This window comes from Eulemur rufifrons, chromosome 2 (assembly GCF_041146395.1).
Source record: "Eulemur rufifrons isolate Redbay chromosome 2, OSU_ERuf_1, whole genome shotgun sequence".
NCBI classification, from domain to species: Eukaryota; Metazoa; Chordata; class Mammalia; order Primates; family Lemuridae; genus Eulemur; species Eulemur rufifrons.
The window spans coordinates 18,084,695-18,102,576 of NC_090984.1; the positions used below are offsets into that span (position 1 = coordinate 18,084,695).

At 56.9% G+C, this 17,882-nt stretch overlaps 1 protein-coding gene across 1 annotated transcript in view; it reads right to left on the reverse strand.

Moving 5' to 3' along the window:
- Positions 1 to 1,998: 1,998 nt before the first annotated feature.
- Positions 1,999 to 17,882, reverse strand: part of CSNK1G2 (casein kinase 1 gamma 2) — a 34,167-nt gene continuing 18,283 nt past the window's right edge. The window contains exons 2-12 of the mRNA XM_069480920.1: positions 12,775 to 13,230; positions 5,577 to 5,617; positions 5,418 to 5,487; positions 5,186 to 5,334; positions 4,857 to 5,091; positions 4,705 to 4,790; positions 4,542 to 4,626; positions 4,316 to 4,464; positions 4,124 to 4,207; positions 3,950 to 4,056; positions 1,999 to 3,849 (exon numbers count right to left, since the gene is read on the reverse strand). Of these exons, the coding sequence (XP_069337021.1) occupies positions 3,795 to 3,849; positions 3,950 to 4,056; positions 4,124 to 4,207; positions 4,316 to 4,464; positions 4,542 to 4,626; positions 4,705 to 4,790; positions 4,857 to 5,091; positions 5,186 to 5,334; positions 5,418 to 5,487; positions 5,577 to 5,617; positions 12,775 to 12,961 (1,248 nt within the window). The 5' untranslated portion in view covers positions 12,962 to 13,230 and the 3' untranslated portion in view covers positions 1,999 to 3,794. The remainder of the gene's footprint in view (positions 3,850 to 3,949; positions 4,057 to 4,123; positions 4,208 to 4,315; positions 4,465 to 4,541; positions 4,627 to 4,704; positions 4,791 to 4,856; positions 5,092 to 5,185; positions 5,335 to 5,417; positions 5,488 to 5,576; positions 5,618 to 12,774; positions 13,231 to 17,882) is intronic.

Consider the following 17,882-nt stretch of genomic DNA (forward strand, 5'->3'; position numbering starts at 1 on the left):
CTTTATAAAGCAAATATAGTAACAGGGAACCGTGGACTTATAAGAAAACTAACAAAGGGCAAAAATAGCACAAAAAGCAGGATGGAAATGGGAAGTATTTGTGCACATGCCGACACACGCATATGTACTTGTTTCTGCATTTATCCACCTGTTTATATATTAAAAGCTGTAGGCCGGGCGCGGTGGCTCACGCCTGTAATCCTAACACTCTGGGAGGCTGAGGCGGGCGGATTGCTCGAGGTCAGGAGTTCGAGACCAGCCTGAGCAAGAGTAAGAACCCATCTCTACTAAAAATAGAAAGAAATGATTTGTACAGCTAAAAATCTATATAGAAAAAATTAGCCAGGCATGGTGGCACATGCCTGTAGTGTCAGCTACTCGGGAGGCTGAGGCAGGAGGATCGCTTGAGCCCAGGAGTTTGAGGTTGCTGTGAGCTAGGCTGACGCCACGGCACTCTACCCAGGGCAACAGAGTGAGACTCTGTCTTAAAACAAAACAAACAAACAAACAAACAAAAAAAGCTGTAGTTTGAACGGATACCTCTGGCTCCAAGCTAACACCATAGGGCTGGCTCTAACCTTCCTCCTTTTCCTGATTTATGATGGTGCACATGGGACTCCACTAGTTTACTAACCACCCCTGTATGCCAGGCGGACAGGACAAGTGAGCATTCACCCGAGATTCTGCCTGTACGACCACGACAGGATCACTCCATTGTCCTCTGTTCATGCCACCTTTAGAGTTGCACCATTTCTACTGTGTCACAGCATGTACCAGCGGTACCCTGGCCTCCTACCCTTGGCCTCACCTTTTAGTCGTAGATGGGAGTTTCTGTGTTTTAACCTCCTTGTCACCTGGCAAAACTCACCTCTACTGGGTCCCCCAAGAAGAGCAGATGGGTCCGCCATTCCCCAAGTTCTTGGAGGTTGAACTTTGCCTTTCCACAGCCTTGACATCTGAGGGACAGCCTGGCTGAATATGGAACCCTCAGTTCACACTCGGTTCTCTTGAGCTTTTGAGGCTGCTGCATCATTCACTGCCTTGCTTTGTTGGCTTTGAAAAGCAGGATGTCAGTCTCTCGTCTCTGAAGGTTATTTTATCCACCCGCCCGCAGGACCCTGAAGGTTCGCCATGATGTTTAAAATAGAATTGTTTTTCCAGGCTACCTCCTATAGTTGGTTATTCTGGTTTAATTTTCCCAGGTGCCCATTCAATGTGCAGACTCAGACTTTTCTCTGGAAAGTTGCCTCAGACAGCAGTTTCTTTTTTTTTTTTTTTTTTTTTTTTTTGAGACAGAGTCTCACTCTGTTGCCCAGGCTAGAGTGAGTGCCATGGCGTCAGCCTAGCTCACAGCAACCTCAGACTCCTGAGCTCAAGGGATCCTCCTGTCTCAGCCTCCCGAGTAGCTGGGACTACAGGCATGCACCACCATGCCCGGCTAATTTTTTCTGTATATATATTTTTAGCTGTCCATATAATTTCTTTCTATTTTTAGTAGAGGTGGGGTCTCGCTCTTGCTCAGGCTGGTCTCGAACTCCTGAGCTCAAACGATCCGCCCACCTCGGCCTCCCAGAGTGCTAGGATTACAGGCGTGAGCCACTGCGCCCGGCCAGCAGTTTCAAATACTACCTGTTTCCCCTCTGCCGAGACTCTGATGTCACTAACGTCACTCTTTCTTGGCCCATCTTTGACGTCTTCTGCTGTTCCTTGACAGTTTGACTTGTTCTACCTTTTCATTTTCTTGGTTGTTTTCCGGCCTTCGATGCCCTCTCAGGTCTCCACCTTGCAACTTACTCATTTCTAAAACCGTTTATTCTTTTTCTCATGTTTACTTCCTGAATTCAATCAGCTGTTTTTTTCTGTTTTTTTTGGTCCACTCCTGTCCTTAGTTTTTTGAATTTTTTTTTTTAAATTTTGAGGCAGGGTCTTGCTCCATTGCCCAGGCTGGAGTGCAGTGGTGTCATCACAGCTCACTGCAGCCTCCAACTCCTGGGCTCAAGTGATCCTCCTGCCTCAGCCTCCTGAGTAGCAGGGACCACAGGCGCCGCCACCATGCCCACCCCATTCTTAGTTTTTTAATCTCTGATGCAAGATGGTTTTTCTGTCTTCAGACACCTACTGAAACAAAACCAGCCATTTCCTTTGGCCTCACAGTGACTTCTCTGGTGGGAGATCGTCCTCCGTGGACAAGTGTGGAATCCCCAGCCTGCGGCCCCCCTGCCCTCCTCACTCCCCACCGGGCTGCAGGTTGGGGCAGGCAGGAGGCCGAGACCCCTCGACAGCAGCTGGGGTCTCTCCTCCTCACTTGCATGTGACGTGTGGGTGTGTCCGTGACTTGCTCTCCCCTCCCGTGTCACTGGGAAGAGAATGCTGCAGAAGGGTGGCAGGAGCCGCCATGGTCTCACACTGGGATTCCCAGTCCACTTCTTCCCAGAACTGTTGCTGGTCCTCATCATGGCCTTCCTGGCCCCTAAGGAGGCACGTTTTCCTCCCTGCTCCACGAACACAGTCACCAGGGCTCCCACCTCACGCTGTGAGATGCAGCTCCAAGGCCTCCAAGGTAGCACCAGAATGTTCCAGACGCACTTGCAAAGGGCAGGTAACCCATGACCTCCAGTGATCTCTGTTCCTGACAGGTCCTCGAGCAAACCCAGCCACTTGTTCCGTTGTCTCACTCGTCTTCTCCCTCCAACCCTCCCACCAGGGCCAGGGCTCCAGCTGCCGCCTGCCCCTGTGCCACAGCCCCTGGAAAGACCAGACACCACACTTGGGATTGGTTTCATTTTTCTTTTATTTTTTTAAAAAAGCCCCTAAATTCTATGGCTTCAAGGGAGCATCAGAGAAACGTAAATGCCATTTCTGTACACTTTGTAAAGCAAGAACTAGACTCAAATGGCCACCGCCCCAGGCACGGCCCCAAGCTCTGCTCTACCTGGCAGCCTCCAAGTGACCCCACTGGGGGACACTCTGCCACGGTCTGTGGCTGCCACCTCGGCCCCTGCACACAAACCCGAGGGGCTGGGCCAAGGGCTTTAAGGCGTTTTGTCTCCTGCTGCTTCGCCTGGTGGCGGAGCGCAGACCAAGAAGCCACTGCCCCTGACGCAGCACGGAGGCTGCTGTGGCCCACCCCCGCCGGGCCACTGGAAAGAGGCTGCGGCAGCCTCGCCTGCCAGCCCCAGCTTTGGTGCAGCATTTGGTTGGGGGTAGCCTTGGCGCGGCCCCAGCCCCGCCTTCCCCTTTGGTTTCGGGGAGGCCCAGGGTGCGGTCTCACCCGTGGCAGCAACGCCTGTGCCCCCTCCCAGGCGGGCCAGGACAACACGGCCCCGACGCGCCCCCTCCCAGGCCAGGCCTGCCCTCCCCTCGAGAAAACGGCCTTTGGACGGAGGGAGACAAGCTGGACTTTATGACGGTAACGGGGGTGGCTGCCCGGGGCTGGGGCCTCCGGGACCACACTACTCACTTCAGCAGAGAAACGGGTGGGAGAGGGCAGGGGGCAGGGCAGGCCTCTGTTTTTTTCCTTTTTTCCTTGTTTTAAATAGTTAATGCTCTTGGAGGGGAGGACTAGACACAGGTGTAGAAATTTCAGCCAAAGTCTTACGTGAAGGAAGTGACCCCATGTCCGGGGGGTGGAGGCTGGCGGGCCGACCCAGGCCCCAGCAGCCCCTGCAGTCTGTGCCCTGGCTTCGGGCCACAGTCTGGCCCTGGGCTGCTGCCGGCAGGCCCGGAGGGCCTCATGGACAAGCTCGCGCCCCGAGGGGCTGCACCTGGATTCTCGGCACTGCATGCGCCCAGGGTCACTTGTGTCGCTGCATTGATTTTCTCTTTCTCCTCTTGAAAAAACAGCAGCATCTGGAGAGAAAGGGGAACGCAGGGTGGCCTCAGGCCCCCCCACCCCAATGCTGGGGGCCCAGAGCCTCCCCACCCCCCAGTTGCTGCCCAAAAACCTTACTTGGTGTCATCCGCCACCTCCACCTCTGCAGGAGCCGTGATGGGGGCATTGGAGTGACCAGCTGTGGGGTCGTCTGCGTTCAGCTCCCCGTTGGTGGAGTTGAGCGCCTGGTGAGGGAGGGGTGTCACGTCGGCACCACAGCCCGCCCTGCGCCCGAGCCCCGCCCGCCCTTACCTGGTTTTTGCTGTGCAGCTGGACTTTGTCCCGGAGCTGAGGCTGGGAGGGCAGGTCAGTGTGGACGGTGCCAATGGGTGTTGGCTGCAGCGAGGAGGGGTCGTCAGGAGGGGCCCACCTGGGCCTGGGGCGCCGTGCTCCCCCCACCCCCACTCCCAGTAGGGCTTCCGGGCCCACCGCCCCCACACCTACCAGGGGCTTCCCAGCCCAGTCGTACTCGTAGTCGAACACGAAGCCGCTGCGGTCGAAGAGGTCGGTGAAGAGCTTCCGCAAGTAGTCGTAGTCCGGCTTCTCGAAGAAGTCCAGGCGCCGCACGTAGCGCAGGTACGTGGCCATCTCCTCTGCGGAGAGAGCGCCAGCGGGCCTCGGCGGGGGCGGGGGGCGCGGGGGCGGGGCGGCGGGCGCAGGGGCCCCTTACCTGGGAAGTTCTCGCAGAGCACCTCGATGGGCGTGGCCCGCTTGGTGTCCCCAATCTTCTGGTACCGCTCCTTGAGCGTGTCGGCCTGCGGGAGATAGCCCAGGTCGGCCTAGGCCCAGCCACAACCGTCCCGCCCCCGCCCGCTGTCCGCCACCCTGCGCACCTTGAGCCCCTGCCAGGGCAGGCTGCCACGCAGGAAGTACATGAACATGTGGCCCAGGGCCTCCAGGTCATCGCGGCGGCTCTGCTCTGCGGGGGGACAGGAGGCTCAGCGTCCGCTCCCCCTCCCCCCGCGCACAGCCCCCTGGCGCTCACCTTTCCCCAGGTGCGTGTTGATGCTCATGTAGCGCGCCGTGCCCGTCAGGCTCTTGTGCTCACGGTACGGGATGTGCTTCTTGGTCTCGGGGTCGATGTACTCCTTGGCCAGCCCGAAGTCGATGATGTGGATGGCGTGCTGCCGCTTGGTCCCCGGGCGCCCCACCAGGAAGTTCTCGGGCTTCACGTCCCGGTAGATGAGGCTCTTGGTATGCACGTACTCCATGCGCGTGATCTGCGGGCGGCGGGCCTCAGCGTCCCGCAGCTGCCAGCCAGGGCCCCGCCCCTCCCCGGAAGCTCCTCCCCTCCGGGCCCCACCCGGCACACACCAGCTGGATGGCGATCATGAGCACCGTCTTGAGCGTGAAGGTGCGGTCGCACAGGTCGAACAGGTCCTCCAGGCTGGGCCCCAGCAGCTCCAGCACCATGGCGTTGTACTTCCCGCACGGGCCGAAGTAGTAGACCTGAGGGACGCCCTCTGCGGGGAGCAGGAACACGCCAGGTGCAGGGGCAGCCCGGGCAGTCCCGCCCCTGCTGACCCCTGCCCGCCCCAGCCCGTACCTGCGGTGCTGAGCTGCTTGTAGAAGCGGTACTCCAGGTGCAGCTGTGGGGCCCGAGACTTGATCGGCTCCTGGGGGGGAGAGGCGCCCGTGTCACCCTCACTCACTGAGACTGACCCCAGGCCGCACTGGTGGGGGAGGGGAGGGACGACCCACTCACCAGTTTGATAGCCACGTATTCGTTTGTGTAGAGATTCTTCCCTGTGGGGACAGAGCCACGTTAGGGCCGCAGTGCCCCCAGCCCTCCTCAGGGGCAGGCAAGGCTGACTGGGGACCCCATGGCCCCACCCCTCCCCAGCCGGGTACCTCCTGAAGAGCTGGGGCCTGCCAGATAGCCCCTCCTACCCCGTACCCCATCCCCTGAGGTCACCCTCAATGTAAGCCCTTTCCCCACCATCCACCTCTGTGTTGAGGAGCCCAGGTGGGAGGTTTCTCAGGCCTGCACAGGAGCCCCAGACCCTTACATGCCCCCAACCCTCCCAGATTGACACCAGGGCACTACATCTCGCTTGTGCCCAGGCTTGAGGCCTGACCCCAGGCTGGGACCCCCATCCCTTAGCCTGGGGCTCAGCACAGCCAGCAGGGTCCCTGCAGCCCAGGTGGGCTGAAAGACACAGAGACACAGCAACCCCCCCCCCCCCCCCGCCCCGGAGGACTTCCGGGCCTCAATCCCACAAAAATGCAAAAAACATGAGTTTCATGACCAACAAGGTCCGGCACTGTCTGAGGGGAAGGAAGTGGCCAGTCCCTAATGCAGCCAGAGCCCCGAGGCCAGTATAACCCCACCGTGGTGGCTCCGAGTCCCCCGGGTCAGCCCAGCTGTGGCAGGGCCCTGTGGCTTCGTTGTGTCTGCAGCGCTGAAGGCTGGGTCTCCAGCACGGTTCACAACTGGCTGTGGACCCCCTGACGGCTGCAGGACTCCAGGCGACGTCTCCAGAACACCACTTCACCAGCTCCGTGGAAGAGGCGCGTCCCTTCGGGTTGAGCCAAGGGCGCCTCTGGGCTGGCTCCTGAGTTCTGGCGGTGAACGGGTCTGCCCGTCTTCCCCCAGCGTCTTATCCTCGGAGTTTCAAACAGAAAACCAGAAAGACTGAGCTCACCACCGAGACGACGCTGGTTCCACCACGCAGCTGTGCACCCACCACCCATCGCCATCTCGTCTCCGGATGCATCTCCAGCTCGGACATCAGCACGCTGCGCCCAGTGTCCCAGCCGCAGGCTCAGCTCAGTATTTGCTCGTCGTCCTTGCTTTTCCCACAGAGGTGAGGTTTACTTGGGGGATGCTGCGTCCCAGGTGCGCTGTCTGATGAACTTTGACAGACACCCACTCCTGTCAAGAACCACCCACGGCAGGCCCTGCCCACCCCGCCCACCATCACCACTCACGGCAGCCCCCGAGGTGAGGTGGCCTGGCAAGTTCCTGCATGTGTGGCCCCCTCGCCTGGCGTGACGCAGGTGTGATCCATCTGTGTCCCTGCATATCCCTGGTTTGCCGTCTTCTGCTGAGCAGCTGCCCATCGTGGGGACAGGACCCTGTTACCCGCCATGCCCAGTGCGTGAGTGCAGAGCTGCCTGCCGGTGCCAACGGGTGCGGGGTGTGACTTGCTGAGGGCCTACAGGCGGATGTGTGGCCGCTCCTCCATCTTCCTCGGTGACGTGTCTGCTCTAACGCCTGCCCACCTGCAGTCGGACGTCTGTCTTCCTGTCATGGAGCTGTGGTTCCTTCACGTCTCCCGGATGTCAGGCTGTCAAAGCTGCTCTGCAGATCTCCCCCGCCAGTGGCTTTCTTGTCTGTGTTCTCAACCAGCCTCTGGACGAACAGACCTTTCACACCTGAAGACACCTAGCCGATCGGCGTTTTCTTCTATGGTAGGTCTGTCCTGTGCTTTGTTGGGGAAGCCTTCAAGTGAGTCCCCTGTGTCCTGACCGCGCATCTGAGGTCGGGGAGGGTCAGAGTCCTCGGAGGTTAGGCGTGCAGGCAGCTCGCGTCTTCTCGGACCTGCGGACTCCTGGAGGTCAGGTGCTCTGGGCTCTGAAAGCCTCATGAAGGCTCTGGCTGTGCGCACAGAAGGCAGCAGAGCCTTCGAGGCCTGATAGAGAACTCCTGAGGGCCGTCAGCCGAAAGAAGATTCTAGAGCCCCTGCCACCCAGAGCAGGCAAACTTCCCTGAACTCCCTGACATCCGGCTGAGAACCAGGGAGTCTACACCTGGGGAATGGGCTCCTCTACCCCTGGAGCAACAGCCACTCTCAGACCTGCCCCAAAGGAGCTGAGAACCAATCCCTGCTGGGATCGAGAGGAGCCACCAGCACCAACGGCGGCACTCCACTCTGGGCGATGCTAATAACGTCATCTACACTTTTATTTTTTAATTCTTTTTTTTCTTAAGAAACAGGGTCTTACTCTGTCGCCCAGGCTGGAGTGCAGTGGCATCATCACAGCTCACTGCAGCCACCAACTCCTGGGCTCAAGCGATGCTCCTGCCTCAGCCTCCCAAGTAGTTGGGACTACAGGTGCAACCACCGCGCTTGGCTATCCACACTCAACACGCAGCATCCACCACGTCCAATGTACACTAAAACTTTAGCAGACAAAAAAGAAAGGAAGAGAATATGACCCCTAACAAGGAGAGGAAAAAGTCAATGTTTTTACAGGTACCAGCATTTAAAACAGTGCTCTGGCTTGAATGTGTCCCCCAAAGTTCCCTTGTTGGAAACTTGCTCCCCAATTCCACAGTGCTGGAGCGATTTGGCTCAAGGGGGCACGGCCCTCACGAGTGGTTAATCCGTCATCACGGGGGTGGGTTTGTTACCACACTGGCTCCTACAAAAACGGTGAGCTCAGCCCTCTCCTGCTCTCACTCTCCTGCCTTCCACCAGGGGATGACACCCCAAAAACGGCCCTTGCCAGACGCCAGCCCCTCAATCTTGGACTTCCAGCCTCCAGATCCGTGGGCTCAGTACAAATTACTCAGCTTGTGGTGGTCTGTTACAGCAGCACAGCAAAGACTAAGACAAACAGCTTTATGAATGTGTTCAAGGATTTACAGGAAAAGATGACCAAAATGAATGTGCAGATGGGAAATCTCAACAGAGCACTCAGATGGGGCTGGCAGACGCCATCTCAGAAACAAATGGTTCACTGGATGTGCTTCATGTTGGACACTGCAGGGAAAAGGCTGAACTTACTGCGGCCAACACAAACTACCCAGACCGCGGCAGAGACAATGAAAGGAGCTCCAGGGACCTGGGGGACAGAACCAACACTCCCATCACACATGTCAGAACCAAAGTAAGTTTGAAGCAGAAAAAAATTTGACAAAATAGTGGCTATAATTTTGCCAGATTTAATGAGAAAGTATTAATATACAGATCCAAGAAGCTCAGTGAATTCTGAGCAGGATAAACACAAAGAAAACCAAGCCTAAATAGAGCATTTAAAAAAAAAAAAAAAAAAGACACCTTCTACACAAGGGAAGAATGGTCAACAACATGAGTCATCAAGGAAATGCAAATCGAACCCTTGCTGATGCCACTGCGCCTCCACCTGTGATGACCCCACTGCGCACCCCACACTTCCACCTGCAGATAACCCCTGTACACCCCACACTTCCACCTGCAGATGACCCACTGCACCTCCACCGGCAGATGACCCACTGCACCTCCATCTGCAGATGACCCACTGCGCACCCCACACTTCCACCTGCAGATGACCCACTGCACCTTCACCTGCAGATGACCCACTGCGCACCCCACACTTCCACCTGCAGATGACCCACTGCACCTTCACCTGCAGATGACCCACTGCGCACCCCACACTTCCACCTGCAGATGACCCACTGCACCTCCACCTGCAGATGACCCACTGCGCACCCCACACTTCCACCTGCAGATGACCCACTGCACCTCCACCTGCAGATGACCCACTGAGCACCCCACACTTCCACCTGCAGATGACCCACTGCACCTCCACCTGCAGATGACCCACTGCACCTCCACCTGCAGAAGACCCACTGCGCACCCCACACTTCCACCTGCAGATGACCCACTGCGCACCCCACACTTCCACCTGCAGATGACCCACTGAGCACCCCACACTTCCACCTGCAGATGACCCACTGCACCTCCACCTGCAGATGACCCACTGCACCTCCACCTGCAGAAGACCCACTGCGCACCCCACACTTCCACCTGCAGATGACCCACTGCACCTCCACCTGCAGATGACCCACTGCACCTCCACCTGCAGATGACCCACTGCACCTTCACCTGCAGATGACCCACTGCGCACCCCACACTTCCACCTGCAGATGACCCACTGCGCACCCCACACTTCCACCTGCAGATGACCCACTGCACCTCCACCTGCAGATGACCCACTGCACCTCCACCTGCAGAAGACCCACTGCGCACCCCACACTTCCACCTGCAGATGACCCACTGCACCTCCACCTGCAGATGACCCACTGCACCTTCACCTGCAGATGACCCACTGCGCACCCCACACCTCCACCTGCAGATGACCCACTGCGCACCCCACACCTCCACCTGCAGATGACCCACTGCGCACCCCACACCTCCACCTGCAGATGACCCACTGCGCACCCCACACCTCCACCTGCAGATGACCCACTGCGCACCCCACACCTCCACCTGCAGATGACCCACTGCGCACCCCACACCTCCACCTGCAGATGACCCACTGAGCACCCCACACCTCCACCTGCAGATGACCCACTGCACCTCCACCTGCAGATGACCCACTGCGCACCCCACACCTCCACCTGCAGATGACCCACTGCGCACCCCACACCTCCACCTGCAGATGACCCACTGCGCACCCTACACCTCCACCTGCAGATGACCCACTGCGCACCCCACACCTCCACCTGCAGATGACCCACTGCGCACCCCACACCTCCACCTGCAGATGACCCACTGCGCACCCCACACCTCCACCTGCAGATGACCCACTGCGCACCCCACATTTCCGCCTGCAGATGACCCACTGCACACCCCACACTCCCGCCTGCAGATGACCCACTGTGCACCCCACACTTCTACCTACAGATGATCCACTGTGCACCCCACACCTCCAACCCACTGCGCACCCCACAGTTCCGCCTGCAGATGACCCACTGCACCTCCACCTGCAGATGACCCACTGCGCACCCCACACCTCCACCTGCAGATGACCCACTGCGCACCCCACACCTCCACCTGCAGATGACCCACTGCGCACCCCACACTTCCGCCTGAGGATGACCCACTGCGCACCCCACACCACCTGCGGATGACCCACTGCACCTCCACCTGCAGATGGCCGACAGCTGGTGCTGGTCAGAGCCGGGATACCTGGCACTGCGTGTACCTCAGCAGGGGCTCCAGGTGGAGAGCGTGGGGGAAGTGAACCTCACAGCCTCTCAAGCACATGCCTGCTGCACGACCGAGCACTCTAAGACACACTAGCCTCGCAGAACGTGCAGAATGATTCTATCACAACAGAAATCTGAGAACGCCCTAATGTCCCTGAGCAGGGTCACAGATGAACAGAACGCGGAGCACTCTACCAATGGTCGCCTCGTGGCAGTATGCAGTGAGCAACTATCGATGCAAGAGACACAGTTGCTTGCAAATGCACACCGAACCCATGAAGCCAGACTGAAAAGCACACACACCGACATTTTAAAAAACTTTCAAATAAAAGCTATCACCCACCACAGCCTCCTATGTGACTCTCTTGTCTAAGGGGACCTGTACTAAGGACAGCACCTGTGATGGCCACCTAGGTCCCCAGAGCAGTACAAGGCCACCACACATGCTGTGGGTCAGAGACATGTGCACTTATGTATGTTTGTGCCTGTGCATGCGTGTGCACGTGTCTGTGTGTACATGTGCTTTCCTGTGTGCATGTGCATCTGTATGTATGTCTGCATCTGCACATGTATGTGTATGTGCACTGTAAGTCACGTTCGCACATGTCTGAGTGTGTGCACACACATGTGCACGTCCTGAGGGGTGGCAGGGTCTGGACGGGGAGGGCTGGGAAGCCAGAGCCTGAGGTGTCCCGCGGCTACAGGCAGACGGGCAGGAGCCCCACGCCCCAAGCCCAGAGTGGGACTCCATGGATGGGGGTGGGCCCTGGGTCAGAACGGGGTTTCCAACGGATGAGGACACACAGTGAAGCGAGTAGAGGGTGGTGCTGGGAGGCAGAGGCTGCCAGCAACACACAAATGACATGCAGCAGCATGACCACCTGCCCGTCACACTGGTCACCTCGCTTGCCCCACCCCACGTGACAGGTGAGACAGCCGTGGCAGGCAGGTAGGTCCCAGATCCAAACACACAGGCAAGGAATGTGCATGGGGCCTCAGTTTCCTTCATCTGACAACCTGAGGTAGGACCTAGGGGGCCAGGTGCTGGCTCTGCCTGGCATGGGGTACCGTTGGGAGGTTGGCCCCACAGCCACCACCTGTCCCTGCCTGTCCCGCACTCTTCACAGGGACCCTGACTCCCACCCTGACTGACGCAGGGTCAAGCTCCTGCACTCAGGTTCCCAGGAAGTCCCAGTGACGCTGCTGGGAGCCCCATGCCTCTCAGGGCCCAACTTCTCCCCACAAGGATTCAGAGGTCTGCAGTGCACCTGGCAGCTCTGGGAACAGATTTATCCGTGTTTCTGAAGACAATCGGTCTTCCCTGGGCACAGCTGACCACAGGTGGGGACCCAGACCTAAACATGTCATAAGCAGGACTCCCCAAAGGCTTGGGCGTTAATCTTCAAGGCCCACCTAGGGAAGGTGCCCGTGGCGAGGGGCTCCATCCTGGCACCCAGCTCCACGCCCCTGCCCCGGCAGCACCCCAGGTTCAAGGTCAGTATGGCCCGAGCACAGGTGGCACAGAGGCCCGGGAGGGCCAAGTGCTGCGTTTTAGATGTTTAAACCAGGAGTGGCCCAGGGCACCAGGGACCTTGGCCATTGGATTGAGTTTGGGGCTCAGCCGAGACACCCAGGAGCTGAAGACTCAGCAGGAGCCGGCCGTGAACAACGAACGGCGCCAGGCCTGTCCAGCCAGAGACTGGGCTGGAGGGGGTGGTGGGAAATAATAACTTCAGAACCCGTGGTGTGGCCTGTCACTGTCTGCAGCCCACTGCATGACTGACCCCAACAGAACTGTCCCCCAGAGCAGGGCCAGGGCCACGCTCCCAAATCCTACTGTCGGGGGGAGGGGGGTGGACCGGCATTCACACCAAGAAGGACCCATGGCAGTCCTGCTGGCACCAACCGTCACAGCCAGGCCCGGGCACATGTCCCCAGCGGGGTAGCCTCCCGACAACCCCCTGCCGCAGAGCCAGGTGCTCACCTAGGCGAAGCTCTCCGAAGTTGCCACAGCCAATCTTCTTGCCGACACGGAAGTTGGGGCCCACCATCAGGACCCCCGAGCTGGTCCCCGAGCTCCGGATGCCGTGGCTGCTGCGGCCCCCGCCGGACTTGGACATTCTCCGGCCCTCCTCCAACTCCCCTTTCCCTCCTTTCTTGTCAAAATCCATAAGTTTGTGATACCCTGGCCTCTCCACGGTGACTCTGCTGCCGTGCAAATCCCAAGTCCGTGGAAACCTGAGGTCTCGGCCCTGCTGTGATTAGTACATCACTGCGGCCCGGCGGGCGGGCGCAGGCGGCCCGCGGCTCCCGGCTAGTGAGATGCAGGCACTCCCGCGGGCCCGGCCGCGGCGCTCATCTCGGTGGCCTTGGGGTCGCTCTCGGGGGCTGGAGACATTCTGCTGATAGGGCCCACCGTCTCAAATCCCGTGGTTCCTGGCTGCAGAGAAACAGAGGCACAGGTCAGGGGCCAGACACGCAGGGGACAGGGCAGCGGGTGAACGGGGTTGACACCAGAGGGACTCGAGGGAAGGGCTGGTGCTATGGAGAGACCTTGAAGGCCTGAGCAGGACAGGCAACGTCAGAGCCCTCCCTGGGAGGCACCCACCCAGAGCTGATCTGGGGGTCACAGCGGGACCACTGGGACATGCATGGGGGGTGGCTTGGGCCTTGTGTCCCAGCGGCCACTGCAGGAAGTGGGACATGCTGGATGCTGCACAGGCTGTGAGGGCACTGGAGGTGGGTCTAGCCCGGCCCCCCTCCAGGGTCAGAAGGGCTGGGGGACAGGACACAGTGGACAGCCACCCAAGCAGGGCCAAGCACAGGACAGGCAGCGAACCCACTCTCGCAGGGGAGGGGACAGAAACCTCTGGCCCTGAGAAGGTATCCATAGCACACACTCCCTGGACGGCCCAGAACCCTGCCCACGGCCCCTTCCCCAGGCCTGCCCTGCATCCACGCTGCCTCAGACACACAAAAGCCAGCCTGGCCTGGCCCAGGCTGATGGGTCCCTGAGAGCCTGTCACCTCCCTCACATGCTGGGCCTTGGCAATGGGCCTGTCCACCCCTCATCTGGCTGGGCTTCCCAGGAAGCCGAGTCCAAGGGAAGTCTGAAGGGTCCCTCTCAGAGCTGGGGACCACTGGGCTGTGGACGGAAGGTGCTCTGGGAGCGGCTCCCAGGGAAGGCAAGGCTGTCACATGGATGAGCCTGGGCCCCGGGCATGGCAGGGGGGAGGTTGCCCCTGGGGGAGCACGCCACTCCCCATGAAGGGCCCAGGCTAGAGGGCAGCTGTCAGCATCAACTCAGCCCTCAGACTTCCCAGCACCAGGGATGAGGCTGTTGCCGCCTCAGCCGCCCCTACCTGAGCCCCAGGACCCGGCTCTCTCTGGGACCGTCCAGCACTACTCTTGCTGTGTCCTCTTTCCCACCCAGGGCACGGGCTACTCCCTGTCCGGGGCACTGGGCAGAGGGGCAGACAGAAGCCCCCACCTTCATGGCGTCAGAGCAGCCGTGGTCAGGAGTGGCGGGGAGAGACGCGGAGCTGAGGGCACCGAGAGTCAAAGTGCAGAAACTTACAGCTGAACAAGCCACGCGGAAACAAGGTAACCGGAGCTCAGCAGGCGTGGCTGTGCGCATGTTACTTTCCTGGCATTGGTCACGTCTAACCTATCTGTGAGAAACACCGCGGGACACCGCACAGGCACGCCTCGCACACCCGGCTTGCAGTGTCTGCGGGTCCAGACACCACACTACGACGATATTGTGACAAAGCGGGTCCCAACAGCAGGCCGGTTTCCCAGTACACACAGAAGTTGTGTTTACGCCACGCTGCGGTCCACGTGCTCAGTCGCATTTTGTCTAGGATGGTGCACACACCTTAATGAAGCTGGGCTCAGGGGAGGCGCCTGCAGTCCCAGCAGCCGCAGAGGACGCTTGAGCCCAGGAGTTTGAGGCCAGCTTGAGGCCAGCCTGGGAAACAAGGACAGACTCCATCTCAAAAAAATTTTTTTTAATACTTTATTGCCAAAAAATGCTAATGATCACCTGAGCCTTCAGGAAGCTGTGATCTGTGGCTGCTGACTGTTCAGGGTAGTGGGTGTTGAGGGCTGTGGCTATTTCTTAAACAAGACAACAATGAAGTTCGCTGCATCAATTGACTTTCCACGAAAGGTTTCTCTGTAGCGTGTGATACGCTACATCTGATCCACAGTAAAACTTTTCAAAATTGGAGTCAGTCCTCTCAAACGCCGCTGACGCCTTATCAGCTAAAGTTATAATATTCTAAATCCTGCTGTCACCTCCACAGTGTTCACAGCACCTTCACCAGGAGACTCCATCTCAAGACACCACTTTGCCCATCCAGAAGCAGCAGCCCCTCATGTCCTCCTATCACAAGACGAGGGGGTCAGTCCCCTCCACAGGCTCCACTACTAACTCTGTTTCCATCACACCCACAGTCACTTTCTCCACGGAAGCCTCGGACCCCTCAAAGTCACCCACGAGGGCTGGAATCGACGTCTTTGAAACTCCTGTGAATGCTGGTATGTTGGCCGCCTCCCATGAACGAATCAGGAATGTTCTCAATGGCATCGAGGATGGCGAGCCCTTTCCAGAAGGTTTTCCATTTACTTTGCCCAGATGCACCAGAGGAATCACTGTGTATAGCAGCTGTGGCCTCATGAAACGTCCTTCTTAAATAAGACTTGCAAGTTGAGATTACTCCTTGATCCCTGGGCTGCAGAATGGGTGCCGTGTCAGCCGCATGGAAACGATACTTTCCTTGAACACCCTGTCAGCACTGGGGGTGACCAGGTGCATGTCAATGGGCAGTAATATCTTGAAAGGAATCTTTTTCCTGAGCAGGTCTCAACAGCAGGCTTAAAATATTCAGTAAACCATGCTGTAAACAGATGTGCTGTCATCCAGGCTCTGTTTTTTTTTTTTTTTTTTTTTTTTGAGACAGAGTCTCACTTTGTTGCCCAGGCTAGAGTGAGTGCCTTGGCGTCAGCCTAGCTCACAGCAACCTCAAACTCCTGGGCTCAAGCGATCCTCCTGCCTCAGCCTCCCAAGTAGCTGGGACTACAGGCATGCGCCACTATGCCCGGCTAATTTTTCTATATATATATTTTTAGTTGTCCATATAATTTTTTTCTATTTTTAGTAGAGACGGGGTCTCGCTCTTGCTCAGGCTGGTCTCGAACTCCTGACCTTGAGCGATCCACCCGCCTCGGCCTCCCAGAGTGCTAGGATTACAGGCGTGAGCCACCACGCCCGGCCCAGGCTCTGTTGTTCTGTTTATAGAGCACAGGCAGTGTGGACTTAGCACAATTCCTCAGGGCCCTAGGATTTGCAGAATGGTAAGTGAGCACTGGCTTCAACTCAAGTCACCAGCTGCACTGGCCCCTAACAAGAAAGCCAGTCTGTCTTTGAGCATTGAAGCCAGGCGCTGACTTCTCTTCTCTGGCTATGAAAGTCCTCGACGGCATCTTCTTCCAATGGAAGGCTGTTTCATCTACGTAGAACATCTGTTGTTTAGTGGAGCCGCCTTCCTCAATTGTCACAGCTCGATCATCTCTAGCTTTTAAGTTAAAGTCAAGGCCGGTCCGATGGCAGCAGGTTATCGGAATTTACTAACATTAGTGTCACTAAAGTTGGTAAACTACCCCCCAGTGCTAACTTTGACTAGCTTTAAAAAATTTTTTTTTTTTTTTTTTTTTTTTTTTTTTTTTTTTTTTTTTTTTTTTTTTTTGTTGAGACAGAGTCTCACTTTGTTGCCCAGGCTAGAGTGAGTGCCGTGGCGTCAGCTTAGCTCACAGCAACCTCAAACTCCTGGGCTTAAGCGATCCTACTGCCTCAGCCTCCCAAGTAGCTGGGACTACAGGCATGCGCCACTATGCCCGGCTAATTTTTTTCTATATAGATTTTTAGGTGTCCATATAATGTCTTTCTATTTTTAGTAGAGACGGGGTCTCGCTCAGGCTGGTCTCGAACTCCTGACCTTGAGCAATCCACCCGCCTCGGCCTCCCAGAGTGCTAGGATTACAGGCGTGAGCCACCGCGCCCGGCCAAAAAATTTTTTTTAAATAATAAAATTCAGAGACGTGTGATTCTTCCTTTCACTTGAACACTTGGAGGCCACTGTAGGGTTATTAACTGGCCTAATTTCAATATTATTGTGCCCCAGGGAATAGGAAGGCCCGAGGAGAGGGAGAAACAGGTGAACAGCCTGTTGGTGGAACAGTCAGAACACACATTGATCAAGCAAGTTCGACATATTATACGGTTCATTTCACCCACCAAACAATTATAACAGTGGCATCAAAGATCGCTGGTCACAGATCACCATAACAGATATAAGAAAAAGTTTGAGATATTAGAGAATTACAAAGTGTGACACAGAGACTGAAGTGAGCGCACGCTACAGGGCACGTGGTGCCACAGACCTGCTCGATGCAGGGCTGCCACACATGTTCAAGTTGTAAAGAACGCGGTTGGCTGTGCAGTGAAATAAAGTGAAGCACAAAACATGGTGTGCCGGCGCATCCCTTCCCAACCCCTGGCAGTGAAGTCACTGAGATCAGTCACAGTGGGAGAACTTATATCTTGGAAATTGGCCGTCAAACAGCTCAGAGCCTGACCTGCCGCCCTAAAGTGCCCCAGAAACTGTTAATGACACAAGTTAAAATTGATGATGTAGCCACTACACTGAATAGCACAAAAAGTTTAAGAAGATATTTCTCTAGTATTTGAAAACTATTTGTTTCAGCTTAGGCCTTACTGCATAATGTAGAAACACATTAGCCATAGTACACATCTGAACTGCACCCCTCATTAAAAATAGCCACAGGTTGGCAACCAATACGAGGATTTGACAAAAATCAACAAAATCACTCTGTGAGAATCAACAGGCTACATGCAACTTACAACAGAGTATATTTTATTATTTGTAAATTGTGTCCTGAAAATTTCATAATAAACCAGCATTCTACTTCCTGTCTGTGGATCTGCCTATTTGGACGTTTCATATAAATGGAGTCTCACACTGTGTGTCCTTCTGTGTCTGGTGTCTCTCACTGAGCACGATGTCCTCA